Source organism: Psittacula echo (assembly GCF_963264785.1).
Source record: "Psittacula echo genome assembly, chromosome: 4".
Classification (NCBI taxonomy): Eukaryota; Metazoa; Chordata; class Aves; order Psittaciformes; family Psittacidae; genus Psittacula; species Psittacula echo.
In genome coordinates this window covers 81,307,140-81,332,615 of record NC_137738.1, presented here as the reverse complement: position 1 = coordinate 81,332,615, position 25,476 = coordinate 81,307,140, and the positions used below count along the sequence as shown (strand labels likewise).

The 25,476-nt window shown below is 36.8% G+C and overlaps 1 protein-coding gene across 1 annotated transcript in view; it reads right to left on the bottom strand.

The window, feature by feature from the left end:
• KHDRBS2 (KH RNA binding domain containing, signal transduction associated 2) overlaps positions 1-25,476 on the bottom strand; it is a gene marked incomplete at both ends in the record, with an annotated part of 351,174 nt that overhangs the window by 263,509 nt on the left and 62,189 nt on the right. Inside the window, one exon of the mRNA XM_080615761.1 lies at positions 17,910-18,037. Coding sequence (XP_080471887.1) covers positions 17,910-18,037 — 128 coding nt within the window. The remainder of the gene's footprint in view (positions 1-17,909; positions 18,038-25,476) is intronic.

Genomic DNA, 25,476 nt, shown 5'->3' with positions numbered 1-25,476 from the left:
CTTCTGTCCAGAGGACCTAATGCACTACCCAACATAACAGTTTGACTAGAAACCCTCAAAATGCCAACTCTGCAAGGGTTACGTTTAACAAATAATTTTAGTATCTTTTTAAAATTTAATGTGGAAGAAAATTATATTAAAAAGACACCCTGACAGGGAATATTTAACATTCACACAGTTTACGTTGTATATGAGTGGGAGGCAGATTTTTGAATAATTCAGTGGTAACAAGCCTGTATGTGAAGAGAAGGGTGAGGGATGTGAGAAATTAGTAAGAAGGAAAGAACATATACACCTCTCAGAGATCCGAGAATGGCAAATCCAGTGATGCCAGCATATAGGAGCCTACTAAAGAGTTGAATGGACAGTGCTCCTAAAAATGAGAAATACAGTTTCTTAACAGAGGATTCATAAAATACTATAATGAGGAACACCGGAGCAGAGTCAGAAGAAAAAAAATTATGTGGTATGACAATCAGTATATTCATAAATGCACAGCTATATCCATGGATTAAGAAATTCTTTACTCTGTAATTTACCACATATAGCTAGATATAAAATCACCTGCAGAACCTGCAATATTAGCCCCTATACATAAGAATTGCTGAAACGGCATTTCTCCTTCCTGGTACAATGCATTACTGAAGCATTAAAATAAAAAATCCATTTTTTTTTTATTTTTTTCATTTCCACAGAAAGAAAAGTGTAGCTGAAAAGACTGAAGGTGTCCATATGTAGATCATACATAGAAATGCTAAATATAGAATCATAGAATAGTTAGGGTTGGAAAGGACCTTAAGATCATCTAGTTCCAACCCCTCTGCCATGGGCAGGGACACCTCACAATAAACCATGCCACCCAAGGCCTCATCCAACCTGGCCTTGAACACTGCCAAGGATGGAGCATTCACAACTTCCCTGGGCAACCCATTCCAGTGCCTCACCACCCTTTCAGTAAAGAATTTCTTCCTTATACCCAATCTAAACTTCCCCTGTTTAAGTTTGAACCCGTTACCCCTTGTCCTGTCACTACAGTCCCTAATGAATAGTCCATCCCCAGCATCCTTGTAGGATACAGTCAGAACAGAATAATACGTATGGAAAAGAATCTGTATCATCTGCTGTTAAGGAAAAACAGAAAAGACTTGTGACGTATTATAGAGAGATAAACCAGTCTGTCTGAAAGGGGGGGAAAGACAAAGAGTGAGAGACAACCAACAAAAAGACAGAGAAAAGAAACACATGATCAGGTGTCAGCTACATAACAAATACAGAAAGTAAAGGGCAACACCTGTTAATGCAGCCAGGCTTCTGTAAAGTTTAACAACTAGCAAGAAGCCAAGAGAAAAATGGGGCCCTTTATATCACTCAGACTGCATCCACTAATGACTTGGAACTTCACATGCAAGGAACAGCTTTAAAGATTCTGCATTTCACACACCTAATTTGCCATGCACAGGTACAGGCAGGTGTCTTGTGAGATTTTCAAACATGCCAGAGGAAGCAGGGAATCCCTCTAAACCAATAGACAGTTATTTATAAGATCAATTTAGGCACCTAAAACCTCAGCAGACACCTACCTACAGCCAGCTTACAGCTTGGAAAACCAGTCATGCATTCTCATGGCAGCTGCTTTCGAGCAAGAGTATCAGCAAGCAGCTGTCAGACAGAAATGCACAAAGGGATGCTAAGCAAGAGTACAGAAAGGTCTGCAAAGTGAGGGAGAGACCTGCAGTGGTTAACTCTCAGCTACTTGCATCACTGAGAGGATGTCTGATGCTTTGGTTTGCACGTCCTGTAACTCAGAACAGCTGATAAAAAGTAATTTATTATGTATTACTCAATATATAATTTATAATATCTGCTCCTGCTGAATTCTAGTTTATGCCCTCAAAAATTGTTCTCATAGCTGATGTCCTACCAGGCAAATAACTGGTATTAGCAGAGGCCAATGGCAGGTGAAAATGTACTGCTGTTCCACGCAGATGCAGGTGTGACCACCTCATGTGCGCTACCTTACAGCCACTTCCCCTTGTATCTGATGATTACAGCTGGCTTCACACAAATGCAGTGATGAGCTTAGCGGAGAAGAAAGGTGGCTTACAATTTTCAGTTCCAGATTTCTCTAACCAGTGAGATGAAAATATGTGAGGATTGTTCATAGTCACACAGAACTGAGGAGGACACTGTGGATCACTGAGTTGAAACACAGGCTTATACTATACAGTAGCCCAGAAAACATCTATTTCTCCAGCACACAAAAGGGCACAAAACAGTCAACAAAATACTATGATAGACTTACGTCCTAGTAGAAAAGACCAAGACCTAAAAACCATGGCAGATGAGGCAGAAGAAAACAGAAGCTTTCAGAAAAACACAACCATTTGAAAAACTGTAAGAAATATTTTTAAAAGATCATGGAAATGATGTTGCCAGCTCTGCTGTACCTCATTTTAGCTCTTCATTTTGCACTAAATCTGTTTTCAGTTCTAAAAGCTGAAGTCTGCCACCTTGTCATACATATTGATGACTCCTAACTTACAGTGTATATTAATATTAAACTGGAGTTAGGAAGACTACTTCTACAATAAAAAGGCTTGCTTACAGATATTTTAAAATAATTAAAAGGATAAGTAGCAAATAATTTTGATATTTGCACACCTTGTCATCTATAAAGTTTAAAGCCCATCCATTTTATGGAATGCAGCTTTCGAGAATTGTCCTGTTACACATTTAAGAAAGAAAAAGACACTGACATACTTACATGTTTTTAAGAAAAGAAAGATGGACGAGCAGTAAAGCATTACTACTCTTCTTTTTGCAGAACCCAATAGTATGAAAAGAGTTGGGAAGCTTTAAAAAAGCAGCTAAATCCAAACATGCCAATAATCATTAAAGAGGACATGTTGAAAAGAGATAGGGAGCTTTAAAAAAGAAGTTAAATCCAAGCTCTGTAAGATTTAAGGATGTATTTCACTGGTCTGTTAAACACTTACAGCTACCTATTTAAATGTTCCCTTTTCCTTCACACTTCAGCCAAGAGTCCAGCCTGTGAATCTCTGACTTTGGGTAGACTGTTCAGCTCAGTAACACAAGGTCCATATTTTCAGTATTTGTTCCAAGATTGTTTCCAATACTTAGAGAAAAACTCTATCAGTACAATGGACTGACTGAAATTTTGAAGGAAAATGATGGAAGAAGAGATACAACACAACGGAGGAGAAAAGGAATTTTCTTACATTATGAAGTCATTTATGCAATCAACTAATAATTATGAGTAGGATTTGAATCCTTCCCTTCCTTCAAGAAAGGCAAGAAAGATCTAAAGACAGAGGAAAAGCATTTAGGAATCCCCAAGAGTTATGCATACAAATGTACAAAAGGTTGGACAAAGTGCACGAAGTGGGATTTCTAATCCATTGGTTTTTGTTAAAAAGGCAGTAAAATTATTACAGATCAACAGAAATAACAAATTATTTCAGCTGCGTATCAGAATGGTAGTCTGGTAGTCATGACTTCTGCTTGCTTTAAGGGTCACATAAATAAGCTCGTATTTGAAAGTCTGACCCAGATATAAAGATTCTGCATTTCTCACAAAACCATTTGGTACAGATAAAAAATTAGTATTTCAATAAATATCCAGTCTTGTGCTCCAAGCTAAGTGATAACAGACCCCTTCAAGGGAACAAATACCGTGGTACTGAACTATTGATCATTTATACTATCACAGATTATTTGAAGATACTATTTCTGTATCCTCGCTGCAGCTTCCTTGCCTACCTTCTGTAGATTGCATGAGCACATCTGGTGTTACATCAAGCATATACAGTTACCTTAAATTGTTTTCAGGCCATGGAATTAACTATTATTCACATTTGCATACTACTCAACTATGCATTAAGAAATTACATTTATCACTTGCACACACTATTATTCGTGAAGTGTTAACATGAAAGTCAGAGACCAACATTTAAGCTTCTGTACAAGTTAACCATATTTTTTACTTTCTCAACTTATTTGTTCTATACAATTACTATGCATTTTCTCAAACATTAACAAAAGACAACTCACTCTCTTTCCAAGAATGATAAATACAAGATATATGACTCTATCATCTCATGATTAATAGGGTCTTTTTTATTCATGAAGTTAGATGATTCATGAAGTTAGAAGAATTGTGGTCAACGGCTCGATGTCCGGCTGGAGACCGGTAACGAGCGGTGTCCTTCAGGGATCGGTGTTGGGACCGGTCTTGTTCAACATCTTTGTCGGTGACATGGACAGTGGGATTGAGTGCGCCCTCAGCAAGTCTCCCGATGACACCAAGCTGTGTGGTTCGGTTGATATGCTGGAGGGAAGGGATGCCATCCAGAAGGACCTCGACACGCTTGTGAGGTGGGCTGATGCCAACCTTATGAAGTTTAACTATGCCAAGTGCAAGGTCGGAGCAATCCCAGGCACAGCTATAGGTTGGGCAAAGAAGAGATTCAGAGCTCTCAGTTGTGAATGCTCCATCCTTGGCGGTGTTCAAGGCCAGGTTGGATGAGGCCTTGGGTGGCATGGTTTAGTGTGGGGTGTCCCTGCCCATGGCAGGGGGGTTGGAACTAGATGATCTTAAGGTCCTTTCCAATCCTAACTATTCTGATTCTATGATTCTGTGTCAGACTCAGCTGAAAAATGTTTATCATCTTAGACGTATTTATTCCAAAGCCTAGTAAAATTGCTTTACACTGCTTCAGATGGATACAATAACAACCACTTTTCACTGTTTTTCAAATTAACACAAAATTTATGTCAAACGATGACCTTAAACTTCATGTGTTAGAAATTTCAATTAAACTTCAATTAAAACTTGACAAATATACTGGATGCGAGAGTAACATAGTAATAACAATCTACTATATCTTCTAATCACACTCCCCTCAAAAAAAATCTTGAAGCTTCAAAATAACCACTGGCCTTCTGAACCCTGGGAAGAAAAATGCACAATACCTTTTTTGTTTCCCCATTACCCATTCAATCCTCCTCTCACCAGACTGAGAACTTTACTTGTAATTTAAGACTAGTACAGTCTTTTCCTTTAAGACTTACTGCAAAGTAAGTTGATAATAATTCCTGGCAGTTTTACTGCTATTCTTCTATACATTTCAAGTGACTATTCCTCCTTCCATCCAGTAAAAAGATGAGCAGCACCCCAAAACAAGGGTACCTCATCTCCCTGTAAGTTACACATCAGAGTAATAATGAGTGTTATGGAAAGATTTTAATTGAAAACTGCCTAAAAATTCAAAAGGGACAGCTAATAGGTAAATTACAACATCTCCTGAGTCCTACACTTGTTGGTTTTCATTATAAGACAGTGCTGGCTGAAAACCCCCTTTCTTAAATAATTAATAGACTCCAGAGGCCATGAAATCAAGTAATTAAAAGTGAAGTTGTACGTCAGTGAATCTAATTTTATATATTTTCACCATTCAAGCGCTAAAGAGAGTATCTGATATTTGACACACCTGTTATATACAGCTATGATACCAGACTGAAATAGCCTGTTTTCTTTCTATTTTCCTAGTTATAAAAGTATGGTGTAGATAATTATTCAGAAAATGAGACACAGCATACTAACTGAAGAAAAAAAAATATTTGTAATTTACTCATTCATGCTACAGACTGTATATTTCAACAGATTTCATGTTACTTGTGATAGGAGGATAAAGGTCTTGCTGCAACAGTTATTTATTTCCAGGTTAAAATTAACTGTTGAAGAGAATATGTTCATGATAAGCTTGAACAGTAACTTAATGTGCATTATTTTAGGAAAGCAGTTTTGTGCAGATATTTTTGAAGCACAGCAGACTCCACAACATTACTCTTTTTTTTATTTTCCTTTCCTTGCTTTAGAAGTCTTTATTCTAGAAAAAAAAATCTATTTTTATACACCCTAAGAATACTCCCACTGCCTTCAGTAAAACTAAATAGAGCATTTGAAGATCTAAAATATATATAAGTCTTTGCAATGCCACCATTGAATTCCTAATATGCCATTATTCTCAACCTGTTATATCAATACATAAGAACTTTTTTCAAATGTCACTTCAAACTACTGTTTCAAGAGAGATCTCATTTTGACCACCCCACCCCCAAAACAAACTTTTTTTGTCATAAAGGTCTCCTGATTTGTTTTTGCAGCATATGACACAAATGCAGTCTTCATTTACAAACAGATGCCTGCTATGTTACTATTTCTTCTCCTTAAGCATCATATATTTTAAACATGATAAATGAGAAAAAAGTTCCTGTAGGCTACTTATCCAAGCATCAGTATGCATATATCAGCATAATAATGACGATTAATATCAATCATGAAATAATTTCAAATTATTCCCACTGTAATCACTCCCTGTAAAAACGAAAAGCAGCGATGCATGATGCATGCAGGGAATATGATTATGGTCAGCTGGCAAAAGAATCTCAGACTTACAGGAAAAACTTCCTCTAGTTGCTCAGAGTACTTCAAAACTGCCCAGCCTTGTTCAACTGTGAGAAAGGGTGTCTATTTTTGGGATGCCATACCCAAGCCATATCTGTAATGAATGTACCATGTACTGGATGAGATGTGTCTGTCAGAGCTATAAAAACAAAATTCAAGAGTGTAATGTAAAGAACTGGGACATGGACACGTACACATGACACCATACATTTTGCATTTTTGTATCTATCAAATCACGCTGAACAGAAGAAGGCTACTCTGTAAGATGAAGAATCAGCAGTTGGGTCTCAAAATAACTTCCAGAATTGTATTATATACATCTTTTCGTTCATACATCTATGTTTGTTTACTACCCTTACAATAGCATCGCACAGCAGTTAAACTACTACATTGGGAAAAAAACCACAAACCAAACTGTCTGAAACTGCAGCTTGACCCTTAGCAACCCTGAAGTCACTACTGCCAGAGTACTAAAGGATATTCCACATGACAGCTGAAGTTAACAGTGACTAACAGAAAAGACCGAGACAAAGTATGAGTGCTGCTGGTGCAACAACACAGTAACTTGATTTAAAGATCTCTACAACCCCCTTAAGTCTGTTCCAAGCCTTCATTGCAGCAGTTGTAATACAGCTCATACGCCTTTCTTAAATGCATGAACTAGTTCTTTCTACACCCCATCAGTGCATCCCCATCATCCTAGATCAGTAAATCAGTCTGTAAGCAAAACTGATTTTTGTTTCCTGTCACAAGAAAAAGCCATATATATATTTTATATATATATATATATATTTCTCTCTGTGGGGATAAGACAGGGGACCTGACAGTGACCCAGCTTTCTCGATACAAGGATATTTGGTTTTAAAGTAAAAACGTAAGGGCATATTTCCTTTAGAAAAAACAATCTTCTGTCATAAAGGCTTAATGTTATATACAGTCAAGTGTGAATTCTTTTTGTTGGTACAGGATAGCACTAGTATGAATAAGCTAGTTTTCTAGGTGGTTCTGGCAACTACATTTGTCTGCTTTCTACCCAAAGATGACAAAACAGTGCTTTTAGAAAACCTGTTTACATATGAACATTTAGCATGAAATCTATCACGCTGGAAGAGCCTATTATTCTCTAAGTAAGCTTCTAGTCTAGGTAGCATTTTAACCAAAATCATCTACAACCAAGGTAAGTAGCTCAGTAAAACAAAACAAAACAAAACCAAACCAAAACAAAAAGTGCTCTTTTACTAAGTACCTCCCTCTAAAATTGTACATCATACAGTCTGCAGATATGTGGGTTTGGGAGGATGCAGGGGACATAGCTGAGATGGAATCCTTTGTAGGAGGATCCCTTCTCTCCTTTTCTTTCTCTCTCTGACTGAAGGGACTCGTTCCACTGTTGTTCGAGCACAACCTTCAGTCAAACTTGACAAGCATGAAAGGGCATTTGCAGAATCTTTTGCAGTTTCCAAAGTATTTTAAGGATTGATCACTTTGTTCAGTGATAAATTCAAAGGCAAACTGTTATCTCAAAAATTACTTCTGGATCTCCTTCCCCCAAACATAACCATCTTCCTCTGTGGTACCAGTTAATTCATCCCTTATGATCCCATTTGCAGTAAAAAGCTCACATGCATAGACGCCTCATGTTATTAGCATTCATTTTCTTGGCTGACTAAATAGGCATTTTGAGATTACAGTACTCCTAATACATCAGAAATGCAAATTAAAAAATCATATATTATTTAAAAATAGTCTTGTTTCTTCACTGCACTGAGTATCTGCTATGGAAAGTGATTTGTTTGGCAGTCTTCTCTTGCCAGCTGTGACATGAAAGTAACCAAGCTTCTGCAACCACTTATATAACAAGGCTTTTCTTAAACCAGTGTAACTGTTATTAGCTCCTCTATCTATTCTGAATGCTACTTTTTGATAGTGGGAGAAAACAAAGATTTTTTTTCCCCCTTTCTTGATTTCTCTGGATCATATGCTTGGCCTATATATAGACTAAAACCTTAGTAACATTATCCTGGACTAAATTAAAAGCATTTCTAAGTATGCAACAACTAAGGGTACTTTCGACCATCCACGAATTACCTTTAAATTCACTAATTACTACTAACAATGAAGATACAAAAGCACTAAAGCTGACCTGAGCCACTTAGCCTACTGAAAAATCCCACTGCAGTCGGCAAACCCCTAGCTAACTCTGAATTAAAGGAGTTTTTAAAGTTTCCCTTTAAAAAGGGAAAACCTATCAAGAAAACCCAACAAGCTGATTTAAAGACAGTTGGTATGTTTTAAGAGGCTGCAGACAAATACTATTTGAAGGTCTTCTATCTGTACAATCTCTCTAGGCAACCTGCTCTGCAGCTTCACTGGCCTCATGCTAATGAAGTTTCTTTTACCCAATCTGCACATTTCTTGTTTCAAGATATGCCTGCTGTCTCTCATCCTCCCACTACACACGACTGTGAAGAGTCTCCTCAACACCCTCCCCACAGAAACTAGGGAGGCTCCTCTTTTGTCCCCTGCAGCCAACTCTTCTCCTGACTTGTTCAGCCAGCTACCTCAGCCTCTCTACACAAGTCAAGTGCTCGAGCCCCTGATGATCTTGGCAGCCTTGCACTGAACTCCAATTTGTTGATGTCCTTCTTGTATTTGGAAAATTAAAACTGGACATGGGCACACAGGTAATAACTTTATACTGGCAGCAGATGGACACATTGATTGCCCTATCATCATTCCTTTCCCAGCCTACGTATCCTTCATCTTGAATATGAAGAAAAAGTTGGTCCTCCCACTTTTGAGCAGATGGTGTTAACTTGCTTACTAAGCTCCTAAATTCAGCACTGTGGAATGCTGATGTGCACCTAGCTCTACAGGTGCAACTGGAATCTATGTAATTGGTTTGCAAGCTGGAGGCTAAAGCCTACCAAAACACATCCTTGAAGAGATGTGGAGTGTTTTGGCAACCATTTCCCACGAAAAAAACTCAACTAATTTTCTCTCTCCATTGAGGGAACTATCATGAGAGGATTATGTAGAGATTCCCTCTTCCCTACATTTCATCCCTCAGGTATACCTACAGGGTAATACATTTTCTGTTCCCATTATCCTGTAGAATCTTTTGAAAAAAAATCTTTTACAAAAGGGAACAGAAGAGAAATTATCTAAAAAGTAGAAAGCTGTGTTTTCTACTTCCCCCCATCATCTCTTCCCTCTAATGAAATTACAAACAACATGATGTTAAATGCTCTGAAAGTCATTTTACCTTTTTATGCAAGTACGATTTTTGCAATCTCCAAACATGTGACAAATGTAATTATGCCTGAAAGAAATAAACTACCTCTTCTCACAGAGGCTGGAAGGATACTAAAATGTGATCTGTACTAGTGTTAAACTAATAACCGTGACACCACTCCTGCCTCTAGAATTCTGTTAGTGTCAGCACTTACATTATGTACCCCTCATTTGAGGGGTTTATAACTCTGTTCTACGTGAGTTAGCTACTCTTATGGGATTGCACAACATAGTTGTTAATGACTTTGTTAGTGACATTTTCCTAAAAATGGCTTAAATTTAAATTTGAAGTTTTTGAAACTCCCTTGTCTGTTACATGATGCAAAGCACAAGCAACTTGCAACTAAAATAAGACACTGCAGTAAGATAAAATGCATGCAAAATGTGATTTATACGCCTGAATTTTAAAATGTGTATTTTACAAAGTCTGGATACAAGAGTTGAGGTATACAGTAATCACCTTCAGTATCTTCACACCCAGACATGGTATCAGGGATTTCTGGAAAAGAAGTGAGGTTCCCATCAAAAAAACCAAACCAAACCAAAATAAACAAACAAAAAACAAACAAAGAAAAAACCAAACAAACAAAAAAACCCAAACAAAAAACACTTTAATACCATCATCAGTAAGAAGTGGTGTAAGTTTCATATGTGAACATATTTATCTAGCAAAAATTTGGTATGCTTTCTGGTGTTTGGAAAAGTACTTACAAACCCTAGAAATCTGCAGATAACCTATCTACTTAAGTATAACAATGATCTTGGGCAACATGACAAATCCACTGGAATGCTTGAGAATACAGACTCTCAGGTCTGAACACTAGCAAACCAAAAAATTACTATCGCGCATCATGCTGGGACATAAGTTGTGATCTTACATTATATCTACTTTTTTATTTATAAATAAAGCTATGCACTTACAGCATCTAGTACCTACATGAGTAACTGAGCTCAAGTTTTACAGCTTACACACACACAAAAAAGCTATTTATTACAAAGGCCACTTTCACTCAATCAGAAAATCAGTATTTAAAGAAAGGTGATAAGGACTAGCCTAAGACAGAGTTCTCTTTTACCCAATCTGAAACAATACTGCCAACATATCAGAAAAAGAAAAGGAAAAAAAAAAGAATTTCTTTCTGGCAAAAGCAGTCTGAAAACATAAAACTTGCACTAATGATACTGAGGACAAATTTTAGTCCAAAAATCCTCGATTAATCCTCTGCCTGGTCTCAGACTTATTTTATTAAAGTGGTGTTACAAATTAAACTTTTCTTTCCTATTTTTTTCCCCTCAACTAGGAGTAATAAAAGAAGAATAGAAAGGAATACAAGAGTTTTGGTGGCTTAGAAAACGAGAGACACAACCAATGCTCCCACTGATGATTTGTCTGTATTTGACACTGCTGCTATCAGCTACCATTGCTCTCTTGCTGATCTTTTTACATGTCTCATTTCCTAGTTATGTTATGCTTTCCAGCCTGTCAACTCCTTGGAGCAAGACCAGTTTACATATTGAGCATGTTGAGTATAAATGGTGTCTCCCACTCAGTTTTGGCCTTTGAGTGGTCTGCAATATGAAATGTTAAAATTATGACTAGTCTGAAAGCCTAGCTTGAAATATGTGAGGCCTTACTGCCTTCCATCAGAATAGCACAGAGTAAGTCCGTGTAAATCACAAAGTGGCAATTTAGCGCCCATTTTTGATTTTAAGTACAAGTTAAAGGAAGAAAACAGTAAACGCTGGAGGCTGAACTATATATCTGCACACATAAATAAAAGAAAATTTTCCAAAAAAAAATCATATAGAACAAAAGGGGAGAAAAAGTCCTTTGATGTTGGGAATATTTTTTTGTGCTACTTGTTTTTTATTATGTTGCCAATGCTTTAATTACATTGCTAAGAATTTATACAGCTGTCAAGCTTAAATGAAAGAAACAAATCTCTACAATGTTATCTGGAATACATGTTATTCTCTGCAGTCAGAACAATTTTATGAAGCAATGTCTGAAGAGGTCTGAGCAAAATTTCTCAGCATGACAAAGAGGTTAACTCATGTTGTGGGAGCTGATTTCAACAGCAGTGTTATGAAAACAAATACATCATTAACAAAAATGGGGACCAATTAAAATCAAGTTACTTTCTGTACCCACTTAAGAGTTCCGCAAGATTGGCACAGGCCCAGAAAACACTGGAGGCAGGGTTCATTTCTTGACGGAAAATGTAAGCACACGATGGATGAAAAGTCAGGTCCTAAATAAGTCAGAAAAGAAAAATGCATGTGTGATGTTTTATTCATGTATTTTACTGAAAGTACAGCTAAAGTATTTGTTTGAATTTTCCAAATACTTATTGTCATTAAATGCAGGACAGAAGATACATATGTATTTTGGGTTCCGGGTACAGTTGGAAATACTGAAAAACTGTACTGAATAGCAGAATCATGCACCTTGTAAGAAAATTTCAAATAAGCAAAATGAGGTTTTCAGGTTTGAGAGGCTTTGTTTTTTTCTGTTCAGTTGGAATACTGGAAGACACTGAGAAAAAGAAAAATGAAGATGACTGCTTTTACACCTTTTCTCTGCTTAAGTGTACACACACCTGATTATCAATATTCAGAATTAGTTGGGTAGGTCATACAAAAGTGATTTAAAGCAAACACATCTACAAACATCTATTTATTTGTAGCAAGGAAGTCGACAATACTGAAAAACTAAACTTGAATTTTTAAATATTTCTGCTAGTGTATTTGAAATAAAATTAATTATCAGGATGGAAAACATAGATTAATAGGAAATTTGGTATGAAGCAGCAATAAAATAGTATACAATTTAAAGATACTTTTTCTAATATCCGAGCTGCTTAATTAGGTCTTTTATCACTTTTATCACTTTCACTTGATCAATTTTATTGAAGTATTTTTCAAGAGATTTTTCTGAACCTTAAGTAAAAAAACACTTTATGTAAATTTTCTGTAATCATTTTCTGTATGTCAGTGGCTCCAGAAACCAGAGATTAAATACTATTAAATTCCAGATTAAACACAGAACATAAAGGAGTTTTTGCTGCTATTATTCCTGGTGTTGTGTGGATCTGAGATTATAAGTGACAATTACACTTCAATATGAAAATTAAGATGGCCTTAATTAAAAAGGAAGTTTGAATGCCCCCATAAATTTATAAAATAAAAAGTGATATTTTGTCACAAAGATGCAAGACCTCATAGCAGTAGATGTAATTCAAGATATGTGAGAAAACATTCTTTATTTAACCTACTATTCACAGCATCAGTTTCAGTGCAGTACACTTTATTGAAATTAATATTTTGTGCCTTCTATCAGTCCACCATTCAGACTTCTTTTCAAAAAATTCAGATGAAAAACAGATCAGGCATAATATTTACACTTAGTTTGGCATCAGTCTAAATTTAGTACATTTTCAAGTGTAAAGGCTGTTGTTGTCTTGCATGGGAAGCAAAAATACTGGTAAGGTAGGTAAAAATCCCTGTAATGTAGTCAGTCACTTAGCTCTGTTTATTAGAAAGAGGAAAAGTAAAAAAAAAAACAGTTCTTCTCTTGCAAATACTTATTTCATACAAAATTTGTTTCAAATGCCCTGTAGGAACATTTTAGTGGAGAGATCCACTCTAGGGTGTAATGTATACAAAATAATATAGTACTTTGTTGTTCAAATCACCTATAATTTCTGTTTTAATATATCACAGAGATTAAAATAACCTTATGAGATTTTAGTTGAACAAATAAATTTCATTTCAAGTGCAGCACCTCCAATCTGACATGTTATATACAACATAACCAGTTTTACGATGACTAAGAATGAGAAAGATGAATTCAGTCAAGTCATTCATCATTCAAGGAACCATCATGAGACAGGAAAAAAAAGAATACCAAGAATCTGAAATTTAACTTAATTTACAGTATTCATCAAGTTTCTTCCCCAGTAACACATACTCTAAAACAGTGTCAGCCTTTCAAAAGGTAAGGGGCTGGATTCTATCCTTTTTCTTTTTTCCCCCCAAAAAAGTGGTACTTAAACATCCAGGAGGAAGCCAGCAGGAGTTAGGGAGCTCAGCTGCAGCCAAACTGTACTTCTGGATGAGACTGTTATTGCCTATCAGCTGAGCCTTTGTGCAGGGAAAAGACTTTATTATACTGCATCCTCTGAAGACACAGTGCCTCACAGTTTGCAACTCTACATCATGGAAGACATAAAGATGAATCAACCTGCTCTTCATCTTTGTCACCCCTACGAGGTCCTGGAAGTTAGCAGGGAGGGAACCAGTAGAGGGAAAAAAATGAAATATAATCCTGTACTTAAGCTGAGATTTTGTTTTAAAATTTTGTAACTTTATGATTCACTCTAGCACCAAATTGCAATTCATTTCATTTACAATATACTTAGATAATTATTTATATTTAATATTTATATGATCACATACTCTTTTATTTATAGGCAAATCTATATTCAATAATCACATAATTAGAAAAATATTAATCATCATCTTTTGCTCAGAAGACATTACACTGATTTCTGTCTCTCATTGAAAAAAAGAGAGTTCATTATCTCCAGGTGTCATCACTTCCAACTTCCGTAACTGATAACTTGGAAAAATTTCTTCCTTAATTAACTGCAGTTCGTTTTTTTGGTTGTTTTTTTTGTCTGGTTGGTTGGTTTGGTTGTTTGGGGATTGTTTTTCCCAGAATGTGCAATTTCCATGTAATTGAAATTTGACAAAACTGGCAGTTCTTTATCTTGAATGTAAACTGCCATAAAACTAAGTAATTCAGCACTTTGGCTCTAAATTTGTGTTATTTCAACTCCATTAGATTTAGACTAATTTACCTGTTGACATATCACAAGGAAAAGAAATATCCAAACTCAGATTTAACAAAATAAGAATCTAATTTCCCGAAAGAACAGCTGCAAATAAATCACTAAATCTATATATTGAAAATTACTTGGATTCCTTCATCTTGAACAAATAGTGGGTTTGGGAGCTGAGGAGGTAATGAGTCAAACCAAAATAACTCTTTTTTGTAATTCATATGAAGAGAAAATGCTTACTGAAAATTCAAGGTTTCCTAGGGAAAAAAGATAAAATCATGACAATACCTGAAGGTGTAAGTGACACTTGTTTTTGCATTTTGACCCTAAGCCCATAAAGCAACTGACTCTCTGATACTTATGTATTACACGCAAACAACAAAGTTGTCCACCAAGCCTCTAAATTATGGGTTCTGTTTTTCAACAAGATAATTTCAGACTTCATTTTTCTTCTTTCATAACCCACTCTTTTCCCACATTTGATGTACTTGAAATATACAACATGTAACTGATAAATGGCAAAATCTTTATGAACAAGCCCTGGGTATTTTTATGCAAATTTCAAACTGAACAGGTACAAAAGCTAAAAAATAGAACAGTCTGTAACAAACAGTCTGAGTATTTCTGTTGGTTTACCTTGAGTGGAATTCACATATAAATGAAAGTGAAAAAAAAATAAAATCGCACTATGGGAAAGGAGAAAGCATCAAGAAGTACAAGACACTGCATCACTGTTTCAGGAGTTCTGAGGACATTAAAAAGATCTGCTGCAACTAGAGGAGTGTCTGTAAATGAGATGCTGTTTTACTTAGGCTGCTGAGATTTAAAAAAATTAATCCCAGAAAACATCATTACTGAACTCTCAACTAACACCCTTACCTCTTTTTAGATCTCTATTTTACAGAAGAGGAGAGGCCTCTATCTTTAACAGAGCTGGTAACATAAGACAGCTGTTGCTAATCACAGACTTTGATTTTATTTTCCTGTTGTCTGCACCAGCAATTTCAGAAATCAGACCACAGGCACTTGAGTAGAGACTATTTTATAATACTTACTCTGCAACTTCAAGAACTATTTAGACACTAGAAGCCTTTTGTGTTCAGTTAACTCTTGTTCAAAACATAAAGCATGGCTTCTGACTCTACAGTTATCACTGAAGGGATCTACCCTCAGGGCCATAATAAACCTTTAGGCCTCAGGTTCCTTTGGAGCAATTTGTGTTTCTACATGTAGCTAAAATAAGAGCAAATATATTTAAAGAATTAGTCTCATTCCTAAACAGAGAGTCTGTAAGCCAAACAAATTATTTTTTTTATTTAGCTGGTCAGAATTTTTTTCCATAATTTTATATTCTTGGACACTTTCTTCAGATTTACAGAACCCTGCTCACCCATCACCAGCCAAAAAAAGCTTACAGTGAACAGTCAATGAATAATTTAAAATACAGCTTTTTAAAAAGTAAATGCCTCTCAGGTGAAATCATACAGCAATTCTCTTAGCTGTTTATAACTACAGGTCTGATCCACTGCTCTTATTACCATATTCTGCTAAATATACACAACTAAGGTGGAGGGGGAGTGTTTAACCCAATTTCTATTTTTTTATTATATATAAAACAATATGAAGTACCACTGTGTACTGATTTTGATTATCCTAATATATATAATTCATCAAGAAAAGACAAGACACAAGACCACAGCAATCGGCAGTTTGATACAAACGGCAACTGCGGTGCTTCCAGGATGGTTACTAGATGGCAACAGGAAACCTGCACAGTTATAGGAATAATTCCATGCCAAGCACAGAAAATACTGCTAGCAAATCAACTACAGAAACTTTCTAAGAGTGTATTTTGCATTACTGAATGAGTACTGCATTTCCACCGCACTGATTTTTTTCCTCCTTCACTGCTCAAAATCTGTAGAAATACTTTATATCTTTTACTACTCATTAATATAATAAGCTCATTAAAATAAATTAAGGTTAATTTAATCATATTCAGGCACTATATTGTATATATTATTGCATTTGTCTTTTAAATAGTTTGTCTTTCATTTTACTATCTTCATGAAACAGTATTCTGAATAATTATGACACTGATGTTATAAAGTTACAGCCCTATTACACTCCTATTAAGAGCTTCAAGTCACCTACAGCATTTACACAAAATATCATAAATCTAGTCAAAGAACCTCAGGCTATGCAGCAAGAAAGTTAATTCCTCGTAGCACTGTGTGCATTTCTAAGGTCTTCACCAATTGGATGGTTACATTATCTCAGTTTTATATTCACCAGTCAGGAGGTAAATGTCAGATGGAATCACTGAATCTCAGTTTTCTACATCTTTCATTTTGTTGATAGGGTATGCATTCATTGCAAGTTATTGCTCTTACGAAAATATAAAGCAAAAAGCTGAGACCATAATCAACGCTAATGGTGAACCAAATATTGTGATAATAAATCAGTAAGAAGAAAATACTCTGGAAATAAATTGAGATGTTTACTATTTCAGTTTGAATACTAATCAAATAACTGTTTAGGTAAACTACAACACTGTACATAAAAAAAAAAACCCAAAAACAAAACAAAAAAAAAACCAACCAACACAAACCAAAACCAACATTTTTGCCTTTCATGTAAAAAACAACTTCAGAAAAGCCACTCAATTTGGGGCTCTTCTGCAATAACAAAAAATGCTTTCTTTAATCATAGTATGTAGCAGTGATAAGAACAAAGTATGAAGAAATTACGAGGTGGAAAGACATTTAAATTTTATACACAGGGACATACACTGTCAAAAGTCATAGCTTGTAGTAATCTTGCTACTTTATTTTAAAACTTAATTCACCAGAGAAAATCCCTCAACTCCTGTACAAAGAAGATGTTGAATTTTCCGAGGTTTTGAAGCATTTTCTCTTTATTCTAGTAGAACACATTTTTAGTAACTGGACTTTCATGTCCTAAAATGATGGTAGATGTGAAAAAAGCAACTATGAGAAAACATTTCAACAGCTTGCCTAACCTAAAGACCAGCTACAAAACCTACTTGAAATAAAAAAAAAATTGTCATTCACTTCAATAGCTTTTCTGAAAGGCCCTGAAACAAAAATCAGAACATGTAATAGATAATAACAGGTAAATTCACAGAGGAGCTTCATTTCTAGTTTGTTTATTTTTAATATCATGAAGACTGCATGCTAAGAGTCGATAAAATGGTTAAGCGTATGACTTTTATCGTTCTATTAAGAAAGATTAAACTTGTGTTAAGACTATATTTACAGTACCTTAGGATATTGTTTGACAGGGATCAGAACTCTTTCTGACAGCTTTATGTTTTTGTTGCTGATAACATCAAGATATTTCTTTTCTTCATCTTCCTTCTTGCCTTCAGAACTCTGAAATTTTTCAATTTCTGAAAAATATTAAAAGAGAGAAATCAGTGACAAGGTATTTGTCATTGTCAGAAACTTCAACCTTATACATTATAATACAGACTGTGCTTTGCACACCTGTGCTGTTTGCACTCATGTGACATGCACTGTTGTCTTTGGTAAACCTGGAATGTCAACTCTGCCTGTCAGCACTGGTGATAGTCCACAGCTCATACTCCTCAACTAATTCTTCTCCACCTGAAACTGAAGGTAAATGATCTCAGTGGGAGAAGGACAAGATGAGACTTACGATTCCATCCATCTTTTAAAGTCTAAAAGACTTTTAAAGTGTTTTAAAAACTATTACATCATCACAGCTTCATACTGTTTTTGTAACTGTGACCTACCAGAATTAAGCTGGATTCTACTGCAATGGCTAACAGTAAGTAAGTGCAGTAAAAAACTGAAGAATCATCTTGCCGTTACTGAGTTTCCATTCAAATGCTTCTGAATTATTTAAAGGTTGTACAAAATAAGATAAGAAATAATGTTAATTCTTGCATAAAACAATTCTTCATTAAAAAGAAATGCAGTAAGTAGTCATTCTATATATAGTATTGATGGCATGCAGAACATTCAATGGAATTTACAAAAACAGCCCCAAAATATATTCAACTTGAATAATTTTGAGTTGTTTATTCCCTAAAGCTCTATAAGCAACGGAGCGTAACAAACAATTGAATTTATTACCCTGCAAAGAACATCTAATACAGTACATAAGAACTTCCTGATAGTACAGGTACTACTGAAAAAGCTGCATTTGCAGCAGTATCATTACTGACAGCAAAGAAAATAGCAATGTTTATAATGAGTTAGTTATAACTGAATTATAGCTGAAAAGGGACAGCTGTGGGTCTGAGAAACATATGGTTTTAAGGCCCAGAAAGCAAACATGGAGAAGAACAACACAGCAGCAGCAATATGTATCATGTATACAGGTTTCTTTGACTTACAACAAGCATAAGGAAAAATGTATATAAGAGAACAGCCCATATCACAATTTGTTCATAGATGTTTATGCTGCCTATTCTAAATCAAATTATTTAAAGCTTTCACCAGCAGACACCTCTAGAATGCCACAAGCTCTTTCAAAACTTCTCAGAGAACACACCTAAAAGAACTCGAGATACACCCTCCCTAATTTAGAGTTAAAAAGTTATTTTATTAATCACTAAAAGCGTCAGGAGGAGACGTTTAATTTTTGTAAAATACCTGAATATACCTTGGAAAAACATGTGGTATGTTGCATTCAGTGGGAGAGAGGAACGTGAAAAGCAGCAAGCATCAATTATGCATGAGCTTACAAAGCAATATTCTGCAGTAAAATACTTACTTTGGGCAGGTTTAATAGAGAGGAAGTCCTTTTAAAAGAGCTCCAATGCAATTATATAAACGTTTATGCTATGGGGGTGCCGAGGGGAGAGACAAAGGTGAACAAAAGAGAGGAAAAGTGCTGCAAGTGCAGTAAGTACTGGAATGAAATGAAGGCATTTCTCAGGTGCATGGGGAACACTAGTGAGATAATTTTCGAAGGCAAGTAGGGAAGGTGTATTTATTTCTACACATATATTAAACTCGAATCACAGAATCATTTAATTTGGAACAGACCTTTAAGATCATTGAGTCATACTGTTAACCTAACCAGACATCATGTGGTCCAACCTCCTCTGCAGAGCTACCTGTAGAGACAGTGGCCTAGACCACAGCTTTCTAGCATTTCCGAGGAGAGAAACTCCATAAGCACCCTGGACAACCTCTACCAAGTGCTCAGTCACCCTCACAGTAAAAAAGGGTTTCATGATGTTCAAAACTGATCTTCAGCACTCACCAGACTTGTAGCTGTAAAATCCTGTAAATACTGTCAGGCTGTTTATGACTTTTGTAAAGGGAACAGCTTTTTCTTCCTTCACTGACTTAGCATAAAATAGAATAGCAGAGTGAGTAGCTCTTTATTTTTTCAGAACTATCTGCTTTACTCTTACAGTGCCAATAAAATGATGTTAATTACAGTTCACTTCAAAGTACTTGACACCGATTACAAAACTTCTGTCATGAATCTAGCTTTTCCATTAAAATTAGGCTTTCCACAGTAAAAACATCTTTTTGCTACACTCAGAGTCATGTCAAAACTCATCAAAAAATAATGTTCTTCTCATCAGCCTGTCCAACCTACCAAAAAATGAAAGCTACACATCCCTTTATGCTTTGCCTTCCACATACAGGAATTACATAAGCCTACCCTGCATCTTACAGTGGTGGATTGACTCTGGCTGGACACAAGCGGCCCACAAAAGCTGCTCTATCACTCCCCTTCTCAGCTGGACAGGGGAGAGGAAATACAACAAAAGGCTCATGGGTTGAGATAATGACAGGGAGAGATCACTCACCAGTTACTGGTATGGGCAAAGCCCTCAACCCCTTCTTCCTGGGCTCAACTTTATTCCCAAATTCTCCACCTCCTCCCCCCAAGTGGCACAGGGGTTGGTGGGTTGTGGTCAGTCATCACACATTGTCTTTGCTGGTCCTTCCTCACACTCTTCCCTTGCTCCAGTGGAGGGTCCCCCCCATGTGAGACAGTCCTCCACAAGCTGCTAAAACGTGTGTCCTTCCCATGGGCTGCAGTTCTTCACAGATTGCTCTGGTGTGGGGTCCTCCACAGGCTGCAGGTGGAGATCTGCTTCATCATGGACATCCATGGGCTGCCAGGGACAGCCTGCCTCACCACGGGCTGCAGGGGAATCTCTGCTCTGGCACCCGGAGCACCTCCTGCCCTCCTTCTGTGCTGCCCTTGGTGTCTGCAGGGCTGTTTCTGACACATACTCTCACTCCTCTCTCTGGCTGCAATTGCTCCTGTGTAGTAACTTTTTTCCCCTTCTTAAACACACTATCCCAGAGGTGCTACAACAGTCATTGACGGGCCTGACCTTGGCCAGAGGCAGGTTCATCTTAGAGCCAGTCTTGCATTTTCATTTTGTTTGAGAATATGCGGAAGTTTTGGGACAGAAATGATGTCTTTGCTCAAGTTAATGGACGACTATTTCAACTATGTTTTTCAGACATTACTAGTATGTGAAGAGGAGTCTACAGGTCTACCAAGTGTGAGACATCCTGTAGGACTTCTAACTGTTTTCACTCCAATGTTTAACTCATTGCAGCCCTCATGCTTCTGTTTTGCTTGTTTGTTTTTGGTGCAGTCACTTATAAATCCCCTGAGGGGAGGGAGAAATAAAATGAAAAAAAACATAAAATGAAAAAGCAATGGGAGCCTCATGGATGAAAGACTCCCGTGAGACAAACTTGAATGTCCATGAGCATACAGAAACATTCAAATCTTCCCACATTAGGCAACCTGGATGTGATTTGAGTCATCAAATCACAGAATGGTTGAGGTGGGAAGGGACTCTAGAGGTCATGTGGTCCAATCTCCCCTGCTGAAACATTTCTGCCGTGGTAGCAGCAACACCAATGGCTTATTAGCAAACATCTTGTCTTTTATAATTAAAGGTTATTAAAAAGCTACACAGTTGCAATCCTGAATGCCTACAATGATGCTAAAATCACAAAACCCCCATGTATTTTTTAAATCAGCAAATACTCAAAATATACATGAAAGTTAATTTCTGTCTAAGGTGTTTCAGTTTTAAATGAAACCAGGGCTGTTGGATTTTTTTTTTTTTGGGGGGGGGAAGTAGATGGCCCAATAAAAACACTTGTACAAATTAAATTTGTATGAAACATCCTCAGAGGTTTCCAGTCACAAAAAGGACATCCAAACCCCTAAGGATAGGTAATTTAGAAGTAAAACCACTCAGCGTCTAATGGAAATTGGGAGGGGTTATTAGGACAGCACAATCAGCCACAGGCTCTGAAAAATTAGCCAGTGGCTCACCGTACTCACCCAGAAACACGTGCATCTGCTAACAACATTCCTCCACTACACATACACATACACACTAGCTCACACAGCTCATTGGGATGATTCAGGGAGGATAATGGAGTAATTCCTATTGCAACTGACACATACAAAGCAATACCTCCACTAGTGATGAGTTTAATACCTGTACGAAAACTGTGGGTCAAATCTACTATCTATGCCACCTGTTGTAGACAGGTACGAACTGAATTTGTCTACACATGCTCTGTGAGAAGAGGCTGAGGGAACTGGACTTGTTTATTGTGGATAAGGGACAGCTTTGGGGAACCTAACAGCAGCTCCTCCATCCTTGTGGGAAGACAGGCTCTTCATAGCAGTGTGTAATGAGGATGAGAGACAACATGGTAAAGGTAAAACAAGAAAGGTTTGGACTGGGTATAAGGAAAAACTTCCTCACCCTGAGGACAGCCCAGCAGTGCTGCAGATGATGTGTCATCTCTTTCTCTGGAGGCTTTCAAGACCCACTTGTATAAATCTCTGAATGACCCAGTCTGACCTCATAGCCAGCCCTGCTTTGAGAAGGACATTGGACTAGAGATCTCCTGAGGTCACTTCACATCTGAATTATCCTATGATCCTATAAATGCAATACCTTTCAGACCTATATTGTTTGTCAAATTTTCTTGAACTTCTCCAAAATACTTAAAATGTTATTGCAGATACAGTTAGAAAAGGACATAGAAACAGCATGACTGCATAAGCTCCATGTCCTCCGGAAACCTTTTTAACAAAATGTAACAATATAGGTATAAAAGAAATAAAAGATATAAAGAACTGATTGACTAAAACCCAAAGAGAATTAACATGAAAACAAAGGAGAAAATGAAAGTTTATTGCTGGCAGCTGCTGTATTGCTAGAACTACAATGTGCAGTTCACTAAGTAGCTGAACTCAGTACAGTTCTCCCTTCTTACGTCTTACCTTCAGAGCAGCTTAGATAGTATTATGAATATGCCATCAGTTAGATGAAAGGTAAACTTGAAAGTTGCGGATATATTTTTATTTAATCCTGAGTTTCTTTCATCTGAGAAAGAAACTACTCATAAGAAGAGGAAGTAGAGAGCATTAAGATTTATTCAGACCAGAAAAAAAAAAAAAAAGGCAAAAAGCACCAAAAATATCAAGAGTGTATTTTTTTTTTTTTTTTTAACATAACTCTAGGTGTCCTTGAATTAAACATCCTAGAAAACTGTGTTGCTATGTTGTGTAAGAAAAAGAAAGCGGTTCTTTGTCAACAAAGCTTCCACTGTGTTAAACTCCATTCAACAAGGCACTTTAAGACATGCTGAAGTGCTCTTCTGGACCAATCTGAAGAGAAAACATCAATGCTGTGCTACATACTGCATAGTGCGGAACAGGTAAGTAAGGGTGAAAGATGAATCAATCAATGAAGTTGTAGGTAAGTCCCCCTGGGGAGATATTCATTACCTATGAATATCCCTGACTATCTGAAAGCTGATGATACTCTTGAAGGGATGGCTCTGCCGAGCTGGAGCAACTTGCAGAAAGCAAGCTTTTCCATCTCTTCACAGCTTCTAGAAAGGAGGAAATATATTCTTTTTCTCTCTTCAGACACAGAACTTACTAGTTACAGTACAGTCTGTTACTCTGCCCTCAGAGCAAGAGAGAGAGATTAACAGCTGGCAATATTACTTAGCCTTTTTGTGTTTTTTCTGTACTGTGAAGTAGAACAGCTACAGAAAACTAACATCTGGAAGTAGAAAGTATTGAAAATTCTGAAAAGATGCCACTTACTGAAGCTAAGAACCAGTATAAAATTTTGCTTGGAGTTCACTCTTCTCACTGACCTCTCTTGTTTTTTCTGTTAGCAATGCCACTAATGAGCCAATAACTTCTGTTCACCCAGTTATCAAAGTATCTGAAAGGAGTTTACAAACCTTCAAAACAGTAGTTTCCATTCAGAATGTGATTTCAGATCTCAAAGTCGACTGTACCTGAAAGACTGACAGGAAAACTCAAGTTCACTGCGGAAAAGAGGATGAAACTCCAAGTAAATGTGAGGAATTGCTGAGAGGTGGAAGAGATTTAGAGTGTCTTAGAACATGACCTTTGCTTCTCAATGTGCTTCTGTCAGCATATAGAAAATACTGGCTCTGTGTACACATACTCTTATATAAAATGAATAGTTACATATAAATATACTTATTATTTATAACTGATAAAAAAGCATGAAAGAAGGAAACCAAAGACTCAGTGTTGGTATATATGTGATCATACTGATTGCATTTACTTGCCTACAATGACATTCTCTCTTAAAACATTTATTGCTTCATGACAAAAGAGTTCATTTACAGAAAAGTTGTATCCAGGTGCTTATTAATACTATATAACTAACGTACATATTAAGTTTGTTTCTGGCAAGTGTCAAGTTTAATGATGTTCAGATATTTACCAAGTGTTACCAGGATTTCATAGTTCCTGTCACAATGGAAGATTACTGATCTGCTTCCACTGAAGTACATTTTAATTTACCTTATTTCAGACTGAGAGCAACAATTAACAAATAATACCTTTTGGATAAATTGACATTTTAATTAAGGACTAAACTAGTGATATCTAACAGCAGAAAGGCATGTAAGCCTTCATTCACAAACCCACTGGAGAGCATATATTTGCTCTGAGCCTCCACTTGGAATTCTGTACAAACAGATCCCTACTCCAGAGGACCAGTGATGTACACTAAAAGATGATCAACCTCCCTGTACTGCCTCTTCAGAGGAAATTGTCAGTAAAATTAAAAAAATACTGCTGGTGTTATGCAGCAACATAAATTCACACACTTCTAAATGTACAGTGAAAACTGAAGCAGCTGTAGTGGAGAAAATAAGATATTTTAATAATCTGTACAGATTTTATTGTACAGTCTCCTGTGACTTTTTCTGCAGAATTTTCAACAAATTTGACAGAACACACTCATGCCCACACCACACTCATTAGTTTTTCCTCATTTATGTCATGTCTAAGCACTGACTGCTAAAATACTAGTTGCTGACATGACAGAGGGCATGCCAATGTGCCAATGGTTGGGCCAGTGTACCACTCCTGTCCAGTTTAATGGAACAGCCATAAGATAAGGATATAGAAAACAGCCCAGTAATCATTTCAGAAGTAGGAACAAGTACAGATAGGTTTAGAAACTACGTATGCACTTTAGTTAACTGACACCGAGTGCTCTTGGCTACTATTTATTTATGCAGGAAAGAGCACTTGGCAAATGAGGCAAGATTAGGGCCATGGTCAATGAGAAAATGAACATGAGCTGGCAGCGTGCGCTCGCAGCCCAGAAAGTGTGACCAGCAGGTCGAAGGAGGTGATCCTGCCCCTCTGCTCTGCTCTCGTGAGACCTCACTTGGAGTATTGTGTGCAGTTCTGGTGTCCTCAACATAAAAAGGACATGGAACTGTTGGAACAAGCGCAGAGGAAGGCCACAAGAATGATCAGGGGAGTGGGGCACCTTCCCTATGA